The sequence below is a fragment of the Pleurodeles waltl genome, chromosome 4_2, assembly GCF_031143425.1.
Source record: "Pleurodeles waltl isolate 20211129_DDA chromosome 4_2, aPleWal1.hap1.20221129, whole genome shotgun sequence".
Classification (NCBI taxonomy): Eukaryota; Metazoa; Chordata; class Amphibia; order Caudata; family Salamandridae; genus Pleurodeles; species Pleurodeles waltl.
The window spans coordinates 335,404,847-335,424,486 of record NC_090443.1 but is presented as its reverse complement, the minus strand read 5'-3'; the positions used below and the strand labels follow the sequence as shown (position 1 = coordinate 335,424,486).

Below are 19,640 nucleotides of genomic sequence, written 5' to 3'. Positions count from 1 at the left end.
TTCTTTCTGAAGATAGTAAGCAAAGGGCTTTGTCTGAGGTGCAGGGAGAAGTTGTTCCAGCTCTTCGCTGCAGAGTAGGTGAAAGATCGTCCTCCAGCGGTGTTTTTTTCGGATGCGAGGGATGGTGGCCAAGGCCATCTGGGCGGAGCGGAGGGATCTGGTGGGGGTGTGGAAGGAGACGCGGTGGTTCAGGTAGGCTGGTCTTGCATCGTGTATGGCTTTGTGCGTGTGGGTGAGAAGCTTGAAGGTGATTCGCTTTTCCACGGGTAGCCAGTGGAGGGTCCTCAGGTGTTGGGAGATGTGTTCTCAGCAAGGGAGGTCCAGAATGACTTTGGCGGCAGGGATCTGCATGAGTTGCAGTTTTTTTTATTTTCTTAGTTGAGGTGCTGGCATAGAGGGCATTGCCGTAGTTGAGCTTGCTCGTGACTAAGGTGTGGGTGACTGTCCTGCGACAGTCTGCTGGGATCCATCTGTAGAGCTTCCGGAGTTTGCGGAGTGTGTGCCAGCAGGAGGAGATGACAGAGTTTACCTTGCAGGTCATGGATAGGGAGGAGTCGAGGATGATTCCTAGGTTGCGGGCATGCTCGGTCAGCGCAGGGGGGGTGCTGAGGGATGTGGGCCACCATGAGTCATCCCAAGCTGATCTCTGTCTTGTCGGAGTTGAGCTTAAGGCAGCTTTCTCTCATCCAGGTGGCAACGGCTTACATTCCAGCGTGAAAGTTCCTTTTAGCCGTGTCCGGGTCTTCGGTGAGGGAAATGATGAGTTGTGTGTCATCGGCATATGACACAATGTTCATACCGTGGTTTCTGACAATGGCAGCAAGAGGGGCCATGTATACGTTGAACAGCGTGGGACTCAGTGAGGATCCTTGGGGGACTCCGCAGTTCACTCCTGTGGGTCTGGAGGTGTAGGGCAGGAATCTGACCCTCTGCGTCCTCCCGGAGAGGAAGGAGTGGATCTATTCCAGGGCTCTTACGCGGATTCCTATGTTGTGGAGTCTGGTGATCGGAGTGCTGTGGGAGACCGTGTCGAAAGCTGCTGAGAGGTCGAAGAGTATGAGTGCTGCGGTGTGGCCGCGGTCTAGGAGTAATCAGATGTCGTCAGTGGCTGCCAGGAGTGCTGTCTCCGTGCTGTGATCGCTGCAGAAGACAGACTGGGAGCTGTTTAGGGAGTTGTTGGCCTCGCTGAAATTCTTTATTTGTGCATTGATTGCTTTCTCTAGTACTTTGGCGGGGTAGGGTAGCAGCGAGATGGGTCAGAAATTCCTTACTTCTGATGGGTTGGCCGAAGGTTTCTTCAAGAGAGGGCGTATGTTTCCAGTCCTCAATGAAGGTGCCCGTGCTGATGGAGCAGTTGATAGTGTTATGAAGCTTGGGGCAATGGATGCGCTGGCTCTGATGTATAAATGGTGTGGGCAGGGGTTAGAGGGGAATCCGGAGTGGGTGCTGTTCTTGATGTTGACTGCGTCCTTTACGGTGAGCGTGGACCAGTTGTGGATGGTCTGGACGGGTTCTAGGGCGGTGGGTTGGTCGCAGGTTCTGGTGTCAGGTGACAGAAAGCTGTCGTAGGTGTCATGGATCTTGTGGTGGAAAAAGGAGGCCAGTTTGTCACACAGGTCCTGTGACTGGGGGATGCTGGTGGCTTCGAAGGGGGGATCTGTGAACTCGTTGATGATTGAGAAGAGTTCCTTCGAGTTGTGTGCAGAGGAGTTGATGCACTCCCGGAGTGCGTCCTTCCTTGCGTTCTTGATTTTTCGTTGGTGGGCAGCGGTTGCGGCTCTGAAGGAGGTGAGGTATTTGCTGGATTGGCTGTTCCTCCATTTTTCTCTAAACGTCTGCGGGTACGCTTTGATTCTTGGAGTTCGGTGGTAAACCAGCTGGCCTTCTTAGGTACGTGTTTGGCCGATGTCAGCCGGAGAGGGGCTAGAGTGTCGGCATAACATTATGAAGATGGATGCAGGTCCTACCTTTGGTACTCAACCACACACCTAAGATATCCTGACAGTCACCCTGATGCAATTTAATTCTAGTATTGAGAGTTTCTCTAAATAGGAACTTGGTTAAAGATCAGTCTATTCAATTTAAATCTCATTGCAGAGCAGGTTACTGGGCTTGTTCTTAATTCCATTGCTATTATGCCCTATACAATTACATTAAATGCGAAAGACACTAGGATAGTATCACAATCTCTAGTGTCTTCTCTCAATCATTCTGCTCTCACCATATCTAAGCACACAACTGATAGGCACTGACGTTTGTACCTGATCCAGTGGATAATCGTATTCTTCAAGGAGTCTTCATCTTCTCAACATCCCTTTTTAAGCTTCGGAACATTTGTTAGATAAATCCTATGCTCCCCATTTATGTTGTAGACTTCTCTTGTGATATACTTATCACTGCAGTTACCCAATAAAATCCTCTCAGGCCTATCGCTCAATGCACCTCCTTCACCCATTTGGCGCCTCCCTAAAAATTGGGGCTGTGTTACACACGTAGGATGGGGATGATAAATTTGTTACGGTTCCCTAATTCCTTGTTCTGCTCGTGTGGGTGGGGGGGCTGGAATATTCGGGCAGGGACACAGGATCCCTCAAGGGTTCTTGCATCATTCCCTGTTGGCACTGGCACACCCACAACTGGCTTGCTATTACTATATAAAGTGATGGTCATGGGATGCCAAGTTCTCGCCTAACCACATCATGTGGAACTCTTCCCTGTGTTGATGATGATTTTGTGTTATGCCAATCAGATGACTTTCTATACTCTTCCCTTGTTTCTACTAATGGTTTACAGAGGGGGGCTTATTTCCCTATTGCATCCACGACTTTACTACGCTTCTTAACCCCTCAACTTCCTTAACCAAAATGTCAATTTTTGCTATCAATTGTTCCTGACATTTCCTCACACCACAATTACAGCTCTGTCTTTTCACTAACTGAAGTTCTTCATCTTGCTGTTGGGGCTTCTGGCTTATCGCACATGGGCTTACAACTTTGAAGGCCATCTCCACCTCTGTATCTGCTAGCAGTGAAAAATCTATTTATACAAATAATGCCTTCAATCCCCTCACTTACATTCCCCTAGAGCTGCGTCACATTCTCATTTGCCTGGGGCGGGTTTAAATGTGATTAGTGCATTTACTTTGATTTGAAATCGATATGTGTGGTGCATGCTTCCTTAAATTCAACTCCCTTGCAGGATCAGTTTGGTTTTTGGGCCTTTGGCCTTTCGCAACCTTCCTTATGCAAAAGTAAGTTGTTTTTGCAGTTGACAGTTTTTGACTCCTAGCATGATTTCCACCTCCTCTTCAAGGTTTTCTATATCCACGACAGTACAGTTATCTGTAAAGCTCCCCTAAAACTTCGGTATTTTCCCCTTCCCATGGAGTGCTTCAGTTGCTTTACGTTTCCCCATGCTGATCAAAACCGCCCTGTTTGAACACTAGATAATTTCCGGATTACAAATAAACATGAAGAACTACAGGGTCCAAGCAGTGTCCTGCCAAATTAATCCCACAACGTAATAATCAGGCCCACATTAGCTGTTCATTAGCATCCAAATAACAGTCAGCAATTGGCCTGAGGATCTAACCTTCACAGCTTCATGTTTCAATCATTGTATCTAGGCCAGTTTATATGACACAAAGTCACAATTATATTATATCACTTTACCTGCCTTCAGAAATTGTCTCGTCTCAAGAAAAAGGCCAAGGAGGGTGGCTCAGCCCAGCCTCCTCCGGGATCCCAGAATCCAGTGAGCAGCTACAGCTGTGTCTGGTGCAGAGACTGCCTCCTTGGCCCTGGTGGTGACTGAGAGGTGTAGTCCTCCCTACTCGCAGTACACCGTGCACATCAAAAAAAGTTGATCCTGTTGAACATTCACCTCTAGACCCGTCCCATAGCACCGCCCCAAGCGTTGCACCAAGTCCACCCAGTCCACAACTCAATTTAGTGAGTACCTGCATTGTTCCCATATTAAGCACTGGACCATGCATATTAGATTACAACATGTCATCTGAGGAGGCAACAACTCCAGTTCTCACTCAGAAGGCTAGAACATACTGTGTGCAGGAGACGGGGACTCCTGTCCTTGTCTGCTGCAAAGTGGAGTTTTGTTGAGTATACAACCACCACAGTCTTTGCATACAGCAGGTAAGCAACCACTCCGGCCTTCAACAACAGCGAGAATTTGCTTCTCTCTGGAGTGAAACTACACTAGCACTTGTTTACAGTAAGATGCTCAGATGAGACAACCACACAAGCCCCTGCTTACACTGGCATTCTGTATTACTCACAGGACATCCATACCATTTTCTCATGCATTTGGATGCTAAGTATCTTAGATCTGACAATCAAGTCTTTCTGCAGATGCAACTTAGGGGGTCATTCCGACCTCGGCGGTCTTTTCAATAGACCGCCGAGGGACCGCCGTACGGAATACCGCCAGTGCTGGCGGTCTTCCGCATGGGCCATTCTGACTGTTGGCAGCGCTCCGCCCGTTTCCGGACGAAGAGCCGCCAACAGCCATACTGGCGGCAGGCGGGGAAGTGAAGGTAGCTCCACCTCCACCGCCACGCCAACAGAACATCGCCCAGCGAATCACGACCTGTGATTCGCTGTGGCGGTGTTCTGTTGGCGTCGCGGTGTCGGCAGAGCTGCCCGTTCCCTCACGGAGGATCACCAGGAACAGGTAAGGTGATCGTCCGCTAGGGAAGGGGGGTGGGAGGGTGTTGTGAGTTGTGTGCGTGCATGGGGGTGTGCGTGTGTGTATATTGAGGGGGCGTGTGAATGCGTGCATGAATGCGGGGGTGTGTGTGTATGTGCATGAATGCGTGCATGAATGCGGGGGGGTGTGTGTATGTGCATGAATGCGTGCATGAATGCGGGGGGTGTGTGTATGTGCATGAATGCGTGCCTGTATGTGTGTATGTGTGTGTATATGTTGGGGACCGGGGTGGGGGATGGGGGTCCTGCAACCTTTTGGGGGTGGCAGGGGTGGTGGGGGGGTAGGGGAGGGAGTCGGGGTGGGGGTTGGGGGTGGGGGAGACCCCTATCAGTGCCAGGGAAGGGATTCCCTGGCACTGATAGTGCTTACCAAAATGGATTGAATGGCGGTCCCCAACCGCATGAAATCCATGGCGGTAAGCCGGGGTCAGGCGGGTTGGAATACCGCCGGCGGTATGTGACGACCGCCATGGCGGTCGGAACGGTGAATCGGCGGCTGACCATGGCGGTAACCGCCTTGGTCAGAATACATGAAAAAAGACCGCCAGCCTGTTGGCGGTCTTACCGCCGCTTCACCGCCGACCGCCAGGGTCAGAATGACCCCCTTAGTGTTATATCACACAGAGGAGACAACCAACCATTCTTCACTTGATGAAAAACACTTCATGACAAGGCGGATGCAATCCCTATCGTTTTCTGCAACCACTCCAGTCTCAGCCTGTAGGAATCCACAAATTGCAAAGAGGAGACCACGACCCTCAGCATCTGTAGAAAGAACTAGGAGTGCTTAGAGGGGACAATTATCCCATCTTTGTGCTGTAGAAGGAGGAGGCGGGTGGAACACTTAAAGCGACTGAGATGGTTGACAAGAAAAATCCCAGCTTTCGCTCTAAGCAGGAGATAAGTTCGGTTTGAGAAAACAACCGCTTGCAGTTCTTGACTGCAGAAGGCCTTCCTCAGTAATGTCTCACTAGAAACGCTCACTACAACCTTTGCATTTAGGAGAATACACTTTGGGCCTCACAGGGGTAAGAAAATGCCATACAAATACTAACACAATACAAACTCCATCTTGCTTAGTACAACCATTACAACCCTTGCCTGTGGAAGAATTCAAGATTGCACAGAAGAGACAGCCACTAGTGTCTTCACCGCAAGGAGGCACATTTATTCACAAAGCTGTCTACCTCCCTTGTTTTGCCACTGTCCCCTCCCCTCGCCTCCCCTTTCTATCTCTCCGGTCGCCGCTTAGCGCTTTGAGGCGACCTTAGGGTGACATAGACAGCTACCCGAGATTCCAACATGGTGCAGCATCACATAAGAGAGCTCAGAGGATGTGTGGGAATTAAAGCTTCTGCAGAGGAGACAATCACTTCAGAACTATCTCGGTCAGAGGACCTGTTGTGGAAAGTTTGTGAGCCGCTGCAGGGTGTGTGAGTGACGGCCGCCCTCCCCGCCCAGCAGAAAGGAGGCGAGGAGGAAGTGTAGAAAGCAGAAGTTACACTCTTTGTTGAAGGAGGAGTCGTCACTGCACAGATAGGCGCCCGGGGAGCCAAAGGGGCAGAGGCGCTTTTACCACCAGCGGGACGGACGGCTGCGGGGCTGACTGTCGAACCTACGCTGCCTGTCTGCCTGTGCAGTACAAGCCTATTTCTCTACTTCAAACTCTCTCAACCTGTCTTGCCGCTACTCAACATTCTGTCTGCCAGCCTATCTCTTATCAACCTGTCTGTTTATCTCTGACATCCCGTTTGTCTAACTGAGTGTGAACTTGTGTGATCCTCTCTTCGTGTTTCTGTATACCCATCTCTATCTGCCAGTCTGCCTGGGTGTTCGGGGATCAAGTAGTCTATTTACTCGTCTCTCGGGTGTGCCTCTCTTCCAGCGGCCCCTCAAAGGCGGGGTCTCATCTGCCCCCTCCCAGCAGAAAGATGCAGGCCATAAAGTGTGTGGTAGTCGGAGATGGGTGAGTGACATATCTATCACTTTGTGTTATGTGGGGTTTTTGTATTGCTAATGTGCCAACTTCTGGCCACTTTGAGTACTGTTCCGAGCATGGGGGCGGGGGAGGGAGGAGAGTCGTTTTAAGGTATGGGCAAACTGGGCCCTGGCCCAGGGCTCCAGCCTTTCATAGGGCCCTCTGACAGGTCCAACGCGGTTCGTGCTCTGATGACCTTGAATAATTCTTAACACATTGTTTTGAATATCGTTTTCGTTTATTTTAATTTTAATGTGGGTTAGGTATTGGAGTCTATTACAGACATGTGGGAGAGAAATGTTTGTTTTTCAACACCATGAACACCAATAAGCCAGTTTCTTTTAGAGCACAACGGTGCCTCACATATGAGAAATATCAGGGGGTCACAGGAATTATTAGCATTAATATGAGTGAGCTGCTTCTGAATTATAATATTGAAAACATATGTCACTATCCCTTAACATTAAATGTAAACATTTAAAATGTGGACCATTGGACGCTGTCAGTGACTTGGTCAAAGAGGGCATGAAAGAACTGAAATTAGATCATAAATGTAAAGCGGTGCCGAACGGAGGCCCCTCAAAATACGTTTGGTCCAGGGCCCTCCAAATCCTTAAAATGGGGTTAGGCGGGCCTGGGAATCTGCCTGACAACTGCAGCAGCGTGAGATTCCTGAAGCCATGCAATGCTCTGTCGGCTCTCCAGGGCCCCCGCAGTGTGTCTCCTCTGCCAGTGCCCTGTCAGTAGTAACACAATACCAGCAGTAGGAGCTTCTTCCAGTAGAGTTGCGAGTGCCACGACTACGGTAATGTGTGCTTCCTGCCGCAGAAGGCACCAGCAGTGGGGGCTTCCGCTGTCAGTGACCCGTCAGTGCTATACCTCAGCAGTGTGAGTTTCAGCCAGCAGTGACCTTTCAGTGACACAAGGCATCAAGAGTGAGTGTTTCCTCTGGTAGTGTCCCGTCAGTACGGTAATACCTCAGCAGTGTGAGTTTCCTTCAGCAGTGCTATGATACCTCAGCAGTGCGGCCTTCCACCAGCAGAGACATGTTGGTGCATTAGGTCTCCAGTAGAGGGCGCTTCCTCCGGCAGCGCCCCACAGTGCCATGAACCCACAATTGAGTGAGCGTTAGTCTCTCCCTGCATAGTCCTAACAGAGCTGAAAGACCTCTGTATTGACAGATTACTGCGGTAGTGCCTCCTCAGTGCTGAGACCACAGCAGTGTGAGGTTCCCCGGACACTGTCCTGCAGACAGGGCCACTGGAATTATGCGACATGGGACAAACACATTATGCGTCGGGGTAACAAAATTATATGGCAAGAAAGAACAAGCATTTGCAATGCAATAGGTCTAGCATTTTCTTGATTTAGAGCTACTAGCTTTGTAAATTCATAACTTGACTTTTCTTGCCACATAAATTGGTCAACTCTGCCTCATAATTTCGTTTTTCCTGCCATATAATTCCAGTGGCCTAGCATTTAACTAAACCACTTCCTCTATCTTTCTTCATCTTTCTCAAAACATATACAATTATCATATAAGCCTTTACCAGAAATAAACTTTTGGCATTAGAGTTTAATGCTTAAAATACCATAACAAAAATATAATTTGGGATGGATTGGAGGGTGAAAGGAAAGAGGGAGTCGGGAGTTAAGATGCAGAGGACAAGTGGCACAGTGACGGTGTCATGGGCCCTGGAGTAAGAAAAGAAAAAATGGTTGACTGGAATTTCTGTAGGAAAATATAGCAGTAATTAGAGTTGAGTGAGGTACATAGGTGTCTGGTCCCAGGTACCACTGTGCCTGTTGCACCATTGATAACTAGGCCTCAGGAGAGGAAGCAGATGGGGCAGAAAAAGAGAAGTGAAAGGAATACAACAGACAAAAGGAAGAAAGAGAAGGGGTCGCAAAGAAATAAAAGAAAGAAGGGAAAGAAAAAACGAGAAAATGAACACACAACTAAGAGAGGAAATAGAGCAAACGTGTGAGACAAAAGAAAAAGGGAAGGAAGCTGGCGAACAAAAGATAAAGAGGAAAAATAATGAAAGAAGTGCGAGAGAGAAAAATGAACATTAGAGAAAAAAAGAGAGAGAAACAAGCAGCGAAAGAGGCATGTATGTACTTACACATTTCCCACAGACACAGAATGGGAAAATCACATTGACATTCCAGGTCCCTACAAGTAACTTGTGGCTTCCACAAACCGATGGAAAAAAGATGGATTTATAGTAAAATGTGAATTGACAGATAAAGTTAAGAAAAACACCAGAGGACGGAAGAAAGATCTAAAAAAAAAAGTGAAAAGACGCATACTGAGTCAAAGGAAAGAGCAAATAAAAAAGACAAAGAAAGAATGAAGGGAAGAGAAAAAATAGTGAAAGGATGATTGCCTGATGAAGAACAAAGAGAGGAACAAAACAAGGAAAGAAATAACCACGTTGTTGCAAGTTTGAAAGAGGAGGTAACAAAAGGGAGAGGGAAATAAAAAAGGAGAGGAGTAGAAATAAACAGAGCAAAACGGAACTGTGGGGATTTTAAGAGCTGGAAAGAGAAAAGTGGGAGAGAAAGAAAACATTGAGAGTAAACTGAGTAAAGGAAAGAACGGAGTGAGATAGGTGAAACAGAACCTCCCAAATACAGATAGCAGCTAAGAATAGATTTAATTGGCTCCCCCATGTCCTCAAACAGAAGTCAGAGTGTGGAATGGCAGGGAGCACTGCAGAACAGCAGGAGGTGCATTAGCAGAGTTGTATGTGAACCCCAATACAGCATTATTGGGGTGCTTTAGATCAGGATTGCGGTATAGATAGAGCTGTGTTCCTGCCCAATGCTGGAATAACAGAAAGGCAGTGGGTGAGGAATGAGAAACAGAGCGTCGTGTAATTCCTGTGACTGGAATAATGGGGCACTGCAGGTGAGGGTTGAGGTCAACTGACAGAGTTGTATGTGGGCTGCAGTACTGAAATAGTAATGGGCACACAAAGTCAGAAGTGAGGTATGTTAATGGAGCTAGGTGTGGATCCTCGTATTGGAGTGCCAATGTTGCTGAGTGTTAGCCTGGAGGTGCCCTGGTGAAGCTGCGAGTGGGGCCCTGCATGGGAGTGGCATTGACTCTGAACCACAGAAGTGAGGAGTCCTGAAGGGCGTGTGTGTGAGCCTTAGTACTGAGAAGAAATGTGCACTGAATGTTAGAATTCATGGATTGTGGCAGAGCTGTGGTGGTTCCCATCAATAGTGGCGTTGGATGTTAGCCTTGAGGTGCACTGGCTGAGCTGTGTTTTGCTCTTTTGGGTCCAGAATTTACTTGGCAGTGGGACTGAATATTAGAATTGAACTGCTGTAATGGAACTGTATGTGAGCGGGGTCCCAGTATAGGAAAGGAAGTGACTTCACCGACGTAGAACTGAGGTGCACGGATGGAGCTGTGCCCAAGATCCCAGTACTGGAAAAGCAGAGTGTACTGACTGCAAGAACAGAGATGCTTTGGCAGACAGCATGTGTGGGGTTCCTGGCACTGGCACGGCTGAGGGCTTGGAGCATGCGAACAGAGGTGCACTGATGGCTCTGCGCCCGAGGTCCCAGTACTGGAGCAGCAGAGTGTACCGACTGCAAGAACTGAAAACTGAAATTCTCTGGCAGACAGCATGCATGGGGTTCCTAGCACTGGCACAGCTGAGGGCTTGGAGCATGTGAGGGAGATGCACTGATGGAGCTGCGCCCAAGGTCCTAGTGTTGGAGCAGCAGAGTGTACCGACTGCAAGAACCGAAGTGCTCTCGCAGACAGCATGCGTGGGGGTTCCTGGCACTGGCACGGCTGCGGGCTTGGAGCGTGTGAACGGAGGTGCACTGAAGGAGCTGTGCCCGAGGCCCCAGTACTACAGCAGCAGAGTGTACTGACTGGAAGTACTGAAGTGCTCTGGCAGACAACGTGAGTGGGGTTCCTGGCACCGATGAGGGCTTGGAGTGCGTGAACTGAGGTGCACTGATGGAGCTGTGCGTAAGGTCCCAGTACTGGAACAGCAGTGTGTACTGACTGCAAGAACTGAGGTGCTCTGGCAGACAGCTTGTGTGGGGTTCTGGCATCGGTACAGTTGAGGGCTTGGAGTGTGGGAACTGAGGTGCACTGATGGAGCTGCGATGGGATCCCAGTATGAAGCAGAAGTGGGCGCTGTCTCTAAGGATTGTCGAGCCCTGTTAGAGCTGGGTGCCTATGCTATAAGCAATTACAAGTGATCCTCCATGCAGGCGTAAAGAAAATCCAAGCCAAGGAAAGGCGGTGACCAGGCAGCTGAGAGAGGGTGCTGAGAGCCCACAAAGACCAAATGTGACCAAGATAACAAACTGATTTATAGCTTTGTTTACAGCTAAGCTCAGAGCAAGAATGGTCTGCAAATGAAAACAGAAGCTTCCCTGGACAGGAGCAGGAAAAAAGTTTTTAAAAAGTCCCCTACAGAACAGATGAAGAGTACAAAGCATAATTCTACAATAGTTGGTCCCTGCTCGCACACAGATGAAGGAGAGACAAAGAGGCATGACTGACCATTAGCAGGCAAGGATTTTTAAATGACACTGAAACTAACAAATGAAATAGCTGGAAGCCCAAAGAAGTTGAAAGTATACAAAAGTTTGTACACTTACATTCAACCTACAAATTATGTGATGTACAGCTTCTCATTTTATGGAAGCATTTTTTCACCTAAATGAGAAAGTCAGCAAAAGAAAGGTGACGTCTGTGTGCTAAAGGGTCTGTGACTGCAAACAGTTCTAGCAGCGTTTTTGGTAACATTTGATCTGTTTAAGCTACAAAAATTTTTTTGTTAGAAACTGCTATTTATGCATAAGATGATAGATTATGTGGCAAGAGCAGCAAATTGCTAACTATACACAGGACCACTTGAATTATGCAATTGTGCTGCAACTGCGATTTTCACCGAATTATAGATTTGACGCATTTGCCACATAATCCATCATCTAACGCATAATCTACTGATTTTAACTAAAAAACACTTTGTTTCTAGCTCAAACGGATCAAAGTTTACTAAAAATGCATCAACACATGCTGCAGTGTGGTAGGAGGCCCTTTGCAAAACTGTACTGATAACCTTTCTGTTGATACTGCTATATTTGGGGGTTAAACTGGTACCAATGAGGTGCAACCAGTGGCCAGACAGTGTTGCCACATTTAGGCTAATGGGTTTCGACAAACAAGGTCTTACGTACAGCCCTATGTAGTATATATTACCTACTGGCGGTCACCAGTAAGTAGTTATAGTTAGGACCTAGTTTTCATAGAAAAATCGTTTTTTGACTTGCCAAATCTTTGGCACTGTTTGACAAATCTACATCAAATTTTCCAAAAAAGTGCCCTCTATGGTCTTGTTGCGTGTGGAAAGTTTTGGGGTAACCTGTCAAGCCTGGGCCTAGAAAAAGGGAAATGGGGGAAAGTGTGTTTCCCATGCTAAATTCTATAGACTCTAGAAACGCCTGCAGTCCAAACCCCTGGATGCATCTACATCAAACTTGGCAGAAATGTAGCTTTTGGTTTGCAGATGAGCCATTTTTTATTTGGTGCAAATCAGTTCAGTGATTTAGGAGAAATTAAAGGAAATCCAAATTTTAATATACAGGGTCGCCACAAATTCACAAATGCTGCCGACTTCCTGCAGAAATCCGACTGGCTGCCAACACTTCCAACAGGAAGTGTTGGCAGCCATTTTGGGACTCTGCTTCTGCTGAGTCTAAAAAAAAAGAAAAGAAAGAAAAGGGGGCAGGGTACAGTTACCCTAGCTCCCTAGCCTTGGTTAATCGAGGACCCACCTACCCTAGGGCTAAAAAGCATTTTTTTTAATTCATGGCAAAAATCATGAATTTCGACATGGATTAAAAAAAAAAAAGCGCAGTCTCCTGCGCCTACTTTTCTTTTTGCCCCTGGGCCATGCCCTGGTGGCATTCACAAACTATAGGATTGGGGTGCAGGGGCCATCCATGTAAATCTATGCCAGAGGGCTGTGTGCCCCTGCACTCCAGGGACCACTACCTCCCTCATGGCAAATCCATGTAAATCTATGTGCCGGGCCTGCACAATGCCCCGCATACAAGGGACAGCCACCTCCTCGGGGCAATGAACTATTACGCATGTGGTGGCCCGGGCGGCCACCCTGCAGCCTGGGACCGCCACCTCCCCAGGACAATGAATATAATGTATGGGGGGCATGCGGCCCCTGCGCCCCACATACCGCCACCTTCCCAGGGAATTAATATAATGTATGGGGGAGTAGTGCCCCCCCCAAGCGCCCCAGGGACCATGGCCTCTACGGGCCCCAAATAGTTTGAAGGAGGGAGTCCATCGCTGACCCCTTGTCCAGGGGACCACCACTTCCGTGGGGCAAAATTGAATGAATGAGGGAGGCAACGTGACTCCCCTCATGGAGTCATACATGGCCCTGGGGACCGCTACCCCCCAGAGCTGGCTCCTGCTACCTCCTGAGGTGCCCACCCTCAGGAGGTAGCTGTTTGCTTTTGCTTGTCAGGAGCTGATATTTCCCGCCAAGCAAAAGCAAACATAACAGCTCCTGCTTGCTGAAAGTGGAATTTTCATCTCTTTCCCTGCATGCTAACTCACATGCAGGGAAAGAGATAAAAACATTGCTCTGGCAAACAGGGAGATGCTATTTAAAGCATCTCCTTGCTTGCGGGAGCAATGCCAGCTTCTGCAGGATGTGGGGAGCTAGCTAGGACCACAGGCCCTTCAGGCTCTCCCCGCGGTCCTGTCACTCTCTTTCTCTCTCTCTTCGAAGAAGAGAGACAGAGAGATTGTTATTACAATGGTCTCTCCATGCAATAACTTCAAAGTGTTTATTTGTTGATGTTTTGAATGTTAAACATTCCTAGTGATGGAACATTGAGGTCTTTTTCACACCAAAATCTTTGGGTTGCATGTTATAGTTACCTCTGTACAAGGCAGTGTATACAGCCACCTGCGGCCTAGAGGATAAGGTCTCCATCCCTTACGTTCTATGTGTGCCAGTGGTCATCACCCTGATTTAGTTTCTTTTCAACTTCAAATATTTAAGGTACATACCGAAAGTTTATCAAACTCTTTTCACTTGACAAATGTATCTTTCTTTTTTATTTGTCAGAAAATATCTCATTCTGAGAATTGTATTCGTCAAAGCCTGAAAAGCTCCTCTCTCTCTCTCTAAAACTCTGCAGCGCACAACTAAAGTCCGTGCGCAACACATGGTTGGGTGGTGATAGGGGCTAGGCCCTGCGGCCAACCCCCGCTGCACACAGGTCAAAGGCCATTTAGCCTATAGTAATTAAAATTACTTTACGTTAAAAAAAAATCACTGAAAAAAACAAAGGTTACACAGACGTTATAGTTAGGAAAAAGAATTTGAAAAAAAATAGACATTCACTTAAAAAACTAAAGGTTACAGGGACATTATATTGCGGTTCTGAATTTACTCGCACAAAACCATAGAACTCAGCAGTTATAGTTATAGGTATTTCCAAGTTACTATTACTTGTGCCCTAAGGTAATTATAACTGGTGCCCTCACCATGCACTGCTAATTACCCCAGACATTGCAGCACTCATGACAACTTATATTACGTCATTAAAGATATAACTGAAACATTAACAGTCAAACTTTTGAAGAAGATACTGTGCATGCTGAGGGTCCTTATATATATTTACTGATCTTATTTATACTTACCTGTGTGGTCAAGGCATGCAAAGTTATGTCATACAAACATGCTCAAGCAAGCAGTGTCTTGTCAATGCTTTCATGCCTTAGCCATGTTAGCTTCTGTCGACAGTGGGCAATTGCAATAAGAACTCTTCAGTACTCACTTCCTACACCACAGCCCTGACAGTCTTATAGGGCCTTAGTAGTGCAAGCTTCCTACAGTGGTGCCTTGTCTGTATCATAAGGCCTCAGCAGTGTGAGCTTCCTACGACAGCGCCAACTCACTTCTATAATACCATAGCATGATGTTCCTCAAGCAGTGCCATGTCTGTCCTGTAGGACCTCAGCATCATCAGTTTGAGCTTCGCTCACCAGAGCTCTGTCAAAGCTATGAGGACTCAGCAGAGCAAGCTTCACCAGCTGTGCTCTCTCAGGAATAGAAGGCCTCAGCACTGACAGTTTTTTCCTGCAGTGCATTTCACTGCTGTAGGACCTAAGTTGTGTGAACTACCTCTGGCTGTGTTGGTCATAAAATCTCATAGAGCTGGGCGAGCCAACAAATTAACAGGGAGAGCCGAACCAGAGCAAAGTCAAGGGTCTGGCTCAGATCTTAGGGCCTGTGAACGAGCTGAGCCCTGAAAATGTTTGCAATGTAAATCATACAACAAACGTCAAGTAAAATACGACTAAGTCTCTTCAAAATTAATTAAAAAATGTGTTGACGTGGAAGTTTTGACAGTAATATGTCACATTATAGCACTGCAGTGACATGTGCTTATTAAAAGTGATAGTTTTAAAACATAAACCACTAGTGAACTAAGAGGCAACACAGTTATACAAGCCCTAACATGTGGCATAATTATTATGGAGCAACATTTTGCTACATTCAATCAAGCACAATAGGTTTTGTACAGATGAAATGTTGAGTCCACACCAAGACTCCAGCCTGGTTCCCCAGTTCCAATCTGCAAGGCCACATCCTGGGGGCAGGGGTGCATTGTTTAGAAATAGCAGGAGTATAAAAACGCCTGCTGCATAGTTCCTTGTGTGCTCAGCAGTTCAGAAGCAACAATAAAAACGTTAAAATGAGTCTGGTGATTAATGTTCCTGCTGGAGAGAGGTTGGAGTTTTGTCTGGTGGCAGTTTCCATTCATAATAAAATAGCGCAGAGGGTTAAAGTGCTTGCTGTAAATCACTGAACTGTATTCTAAGTGTATTGCTCATTGGATTACTGCTTTTGCTACAGAAATCCTTTTGTTACTTGCAGTTCATAAGTTACAAGCCTAATATAGCGCATTGAGCTATTAACTGTCATCAAAGAGCTGCATGCAAACTGCATGATACAAGTTAGAAAGTTATTTTTTCCCCAGTCTTTTATTATCTTAATGTTAATGTTGCTAATAAGGGTTAATTTGGGTAGAAATTCATTCTTATTAGTAAACCCAACCACTGTGCTACGTTTTAAATCTTGAGGTTGGGCTTCTCCAAATATACTGCCTACTGCCTACTAGTATCTGTGACATGCACCTCCTATACCTTGTATTCCACATTGTCTTATTGAACATTTCCCATAGGCTGATTTACACAAATCTTATACTTTGGCTCTGTATAATGTGTGTGTGATATAAAGTGCTCTGGCACCTTACAGTGGTATGAGTAGCACTGTAAAACAAATGAAATGCACGTGAGAGAGGGGCTATGTAGAGATGAGGGGCACTGGTGGATAGTGGTAGTGAATGACTTTGTGGAGGAGTATTTTTTTGGGGGGGGACCAACAAATAATGTCACACTGGGCGCCACCAGTGCTAAAGTCTGCCCTGTCTTAGCTAGAGGGAGGGTGGCAGGCAGAAGCTACTTAGAAGCACAACTCGGTATGGGTTTCCCGTGTCAACAGGGCCGTGAGGTTAGCCAGAGCCAGGATTCAGAGTAGACGCTGACTCAAGCTTTCAGTGGCTCACCCACCTTTAAGATCTCAACAGTGTAAGTATCCTTCAGCACTGACCTACTATAGCAGTACTATATCACTACTATATAGTACTAGAGCAGTACTATATCACCTCAGCAATATGAGCTTCCTCCAGGAGTGGCCTATTATTATATTCTAAGGCTTTGGTAAAGTGTAATTCCTGCACTAGTAACCTGTGACTATTATGCAGCTTCAGCAATACGAACTGTCTCCAACAGTAATGGACTCTTATCTAGGAATACCCCGTCAGTGCTCTAGGCCTATGCTCTAGGCCAAACAATGGAAGCTTCCTCCAGTAATGTGGACTCTCTCCTCCAGCAGTGTGGACTCTCTCTCTAGGAATGCCCTGTCAATGCTCTAGGCCTCGAACAGTGGAAGCTTCCTCCAGCGGTGTGGACTCTCCCTAGGAGTGTCCTGTGAGTGCTGTGCGACTCTAACAGTGCAAACATCCTCCAGCAGTGAGTTCTCAGTGCTACATTTCTCCAGTGATGTGCGCTTCTTCCAGCTCCACCCAGCAGTGTCAGTTTTCTTCAGCACTGTACGGCCATCTTTATGATTTTTGGGACAAGACATACTTTAGGCCATTTCTTTGAACGACTTTAAATGTATTGCTCATTTCAGATAATTCAAGCCCTCGTGAAGCTAAACCATTTTGAATTATACGTTAAACTTTTGAAAGCAGTACCTATGAGACTCCAGCAGGCTATGCCTTTTCCATCAGAGGTTTCTCAGAGCTATAGGCCTCCTGGCCATCGGATTTGAACTTCCTACTGCCAAGCGACCGATTCCTTTGTGGGGCTAGAGTGTTGCTTTTCTCTGTTTCCTAAGTTCCTGTTTGTGAAATATCAGCGTTATTGATGTTTATAGAAGGAAGTTAGATATGGCAAAGGGTGATACTGGGACACTGTGTCTCTTTCCGGACAGCCTGTATTCTGTCACATCAGCAGTGTACAGCACCTGTCACCAGGAGCTCCAAAAGATGTTTCTGTCTTGAAACGTGTGAAGCCTCTTTTGGCCCATGTTCTTACAATAGTAATTTTTGTTATATTTGTTTCTTTTAAATTTACTTTTTTGTTTTGTTATTGCCGTGTGTTCATTTCTTCTTTGACGTTTTTAATCGTATCTTAAGCGTCCGGCCGATAATTCAGATTTCCCATCACACTGGGAAAATGCTCAGTCATACATTTTAACTACAAATCAATGTTTACACTGATGTCACTGCATGTATCTCACCATTTAATGTTTCTCTAGCTTTTTCTTTTCGCTACCTCAAGCGTTCTGCCCCTTTCGTTCTTACTTTCTTTCTTTCTCTCTTTCTCTCTCCCTTTTCTCACTTGTCTATTCTCCTCCTCCCTCTAGTCTCACACTTTTTCTGTTCTCTTTGTCTCCATCGTTCCCTGTCTCTTTTTCTCTCCCCTTGACTTCCTCTTGTCTCCCATCTCTTCCTTCTCCATCTGTCACACTTTCTCTTCTCTCCCCTTTTCCATAACCCTCTCAGACTCTCCTTATCTCTCTCTTCGTCCATACCTCTGTCTATGTCTCTGTCCTCTATTTGTACTTCCCTCCTTCGCCCACGCCACCTCCGCCTCTTATTCCGCTCTGCTTACCAGACCACACTGGTCCCAGTGACTGCAGTCATTATAATGAAGTCTTGTTTTTTTTCTTCTCTTCCAGGGCTGTGGGTAAGACGTGCCTGCTCATCAGCTACACCACTAATGCCTTCCCTGGGGAGTACATCCCCACAGTGTGAGTACCAATCTGCAGAGATCTGTCCTGCCCTCACTCTCTACGACCAGAAACTCAGTAGGCCCCTTCCAAGCTGATATTTTCTGTAGACTGACTGTCAAGCGTTATGGGATGAGGTTGGTGCAAAACGTTCCTATGAGAGGCCTAGCACTAGGCCCCCGTCAAAAATTAAGGTTCTGTCGGATAATATAAACACTGAAAAAAGTCTACTTATAGTATGAACGCAGCTGTTTATTAACAGGCACTGGGGACCTGACTCACCAAATATTCTTCCAGCTCCATCTGCAGACTGCTAATTAGCAAAAATGATTTGCGTACATTCGGGGCCTGCAAGGGTGTTTGGCATGAACGATTTCCAGGGAGTCCTTCATTCACAGAGGGCTATGCTGAAGAATGTGAATGGCAGCAGCTCCGTCTAAGCTTGGGTTGGAAATGTAAATCTAGAGCTAGTCTAAGCTAACCCGTGCTCCCGTGGGTGGTGTGGATATGAGGGCTAGTGATTTATGACATCACCAGGCCCACGCGGCCCATGTGAGTCAATGATTAACAGATCGGTAGGCGCGCGCTCGCTGCTCTTTCTTCGTAGAACGCTGGACCAAAACCTGCAAGCACAGCACGTGTGCTCCCTGCCCGGCCCTCCCTCTGCCGCCGCAGCTCGGTGGTGATTGGAGACTGCGGCTTTCAAGCTGCAGGCCCACACTGGCGGAGTGGATTCTTTTAGTACAAGTTAAAGCCCCGGAAGCAGGCGGCCTGAATTTAGTCACCTGCCTACCTGGAGCCGTTTGTTGAGTAGTTTTGATCTGACTGGGGCACAGTGGCCCATTGCAAAATGAAGCCCTCTCCCTCCCAGTGCATTTTGAAAGGGTGACTACCTGCACTTCTCAAGAAAAACGTTCTAATACTTTTAATTTGAGAGTACGGGCACTTCTCAGAAATAAGCAGGTAGTTTGGTACAGAGTACCTGCGTAGGGTGACCAGATTTTGAGGAGCAAAAACCAGAACACAGGTCAGACATAAAAGAAGGACTAAAGACATTACTCTCACTTTTATATCAGGCCTCTCCTGTTTTTTTGCGTAGCTTTGTGAATGTGTGCCTATACGTGTGTGTAGATACATACACACACACATATATATATACACACGTACAAGACTACATATATAAAATTAGCTATGGCTTGACCGCCCACCCTGCATCCCCAACCCGCCCCCATCCACCTCTCTCTGCTCCCCACTCCATCTCTCTGCTCAGAGCAGACAGGGGACTGTGTTGCCTGACAGAAACAGATAAAATACTTTAATTAGTTCATACTTTGTAGGCCTCTTTAACTTATGCTTCCCTAGATGATCTGACCTTTGTCTCAAAAACTGGGACATTTATTTAATATTATGACCTTTGCCCCCAAAAACGGGACATTTATTTAAAATTAGGACAAGCGTCAGGACACCGAGACAGTCCTCTTAAAATCGGGACTGTCCGGAGAAATCTGGGACGTCTGGTCACCCTAGACCTGCATCTCTATTTTTCCATTTCAAGCA

The 19,640-nt window shown here is 46.9% G+C and overlaps 1 protein-coding gene across 1 annotated transcript in view; it reads left to right on the top strand.

Annotated features, from left to right (window-relative positions):
• Positions 1 to 6,232: 6,232 nt before the first annotated feature.
• Positions 6,233 to 19,640, top strand: part of LOC138292651 (ras-related C3 botulinum toxin substrate 2) — a 132,813-nt gene continuing 119,405 nt past the window's right edge. Inside the window, exons 1-2 of the mRNA XM_069231364.1 lie at positions 6,233 to 6,690; positions 18,033 to 18,104. Coding sequence (XP_069087465.1) covers positions 6,656 to 6,690; positions 18,033 to 18,104 — 107 coding nt within the window. The 5' untranslated portion in view covers positions 6,233 to 6,655. The remainder of the gene's footprint in view (positions 6,691 to 18,032; positions 18,105 to 19,640) is intronic.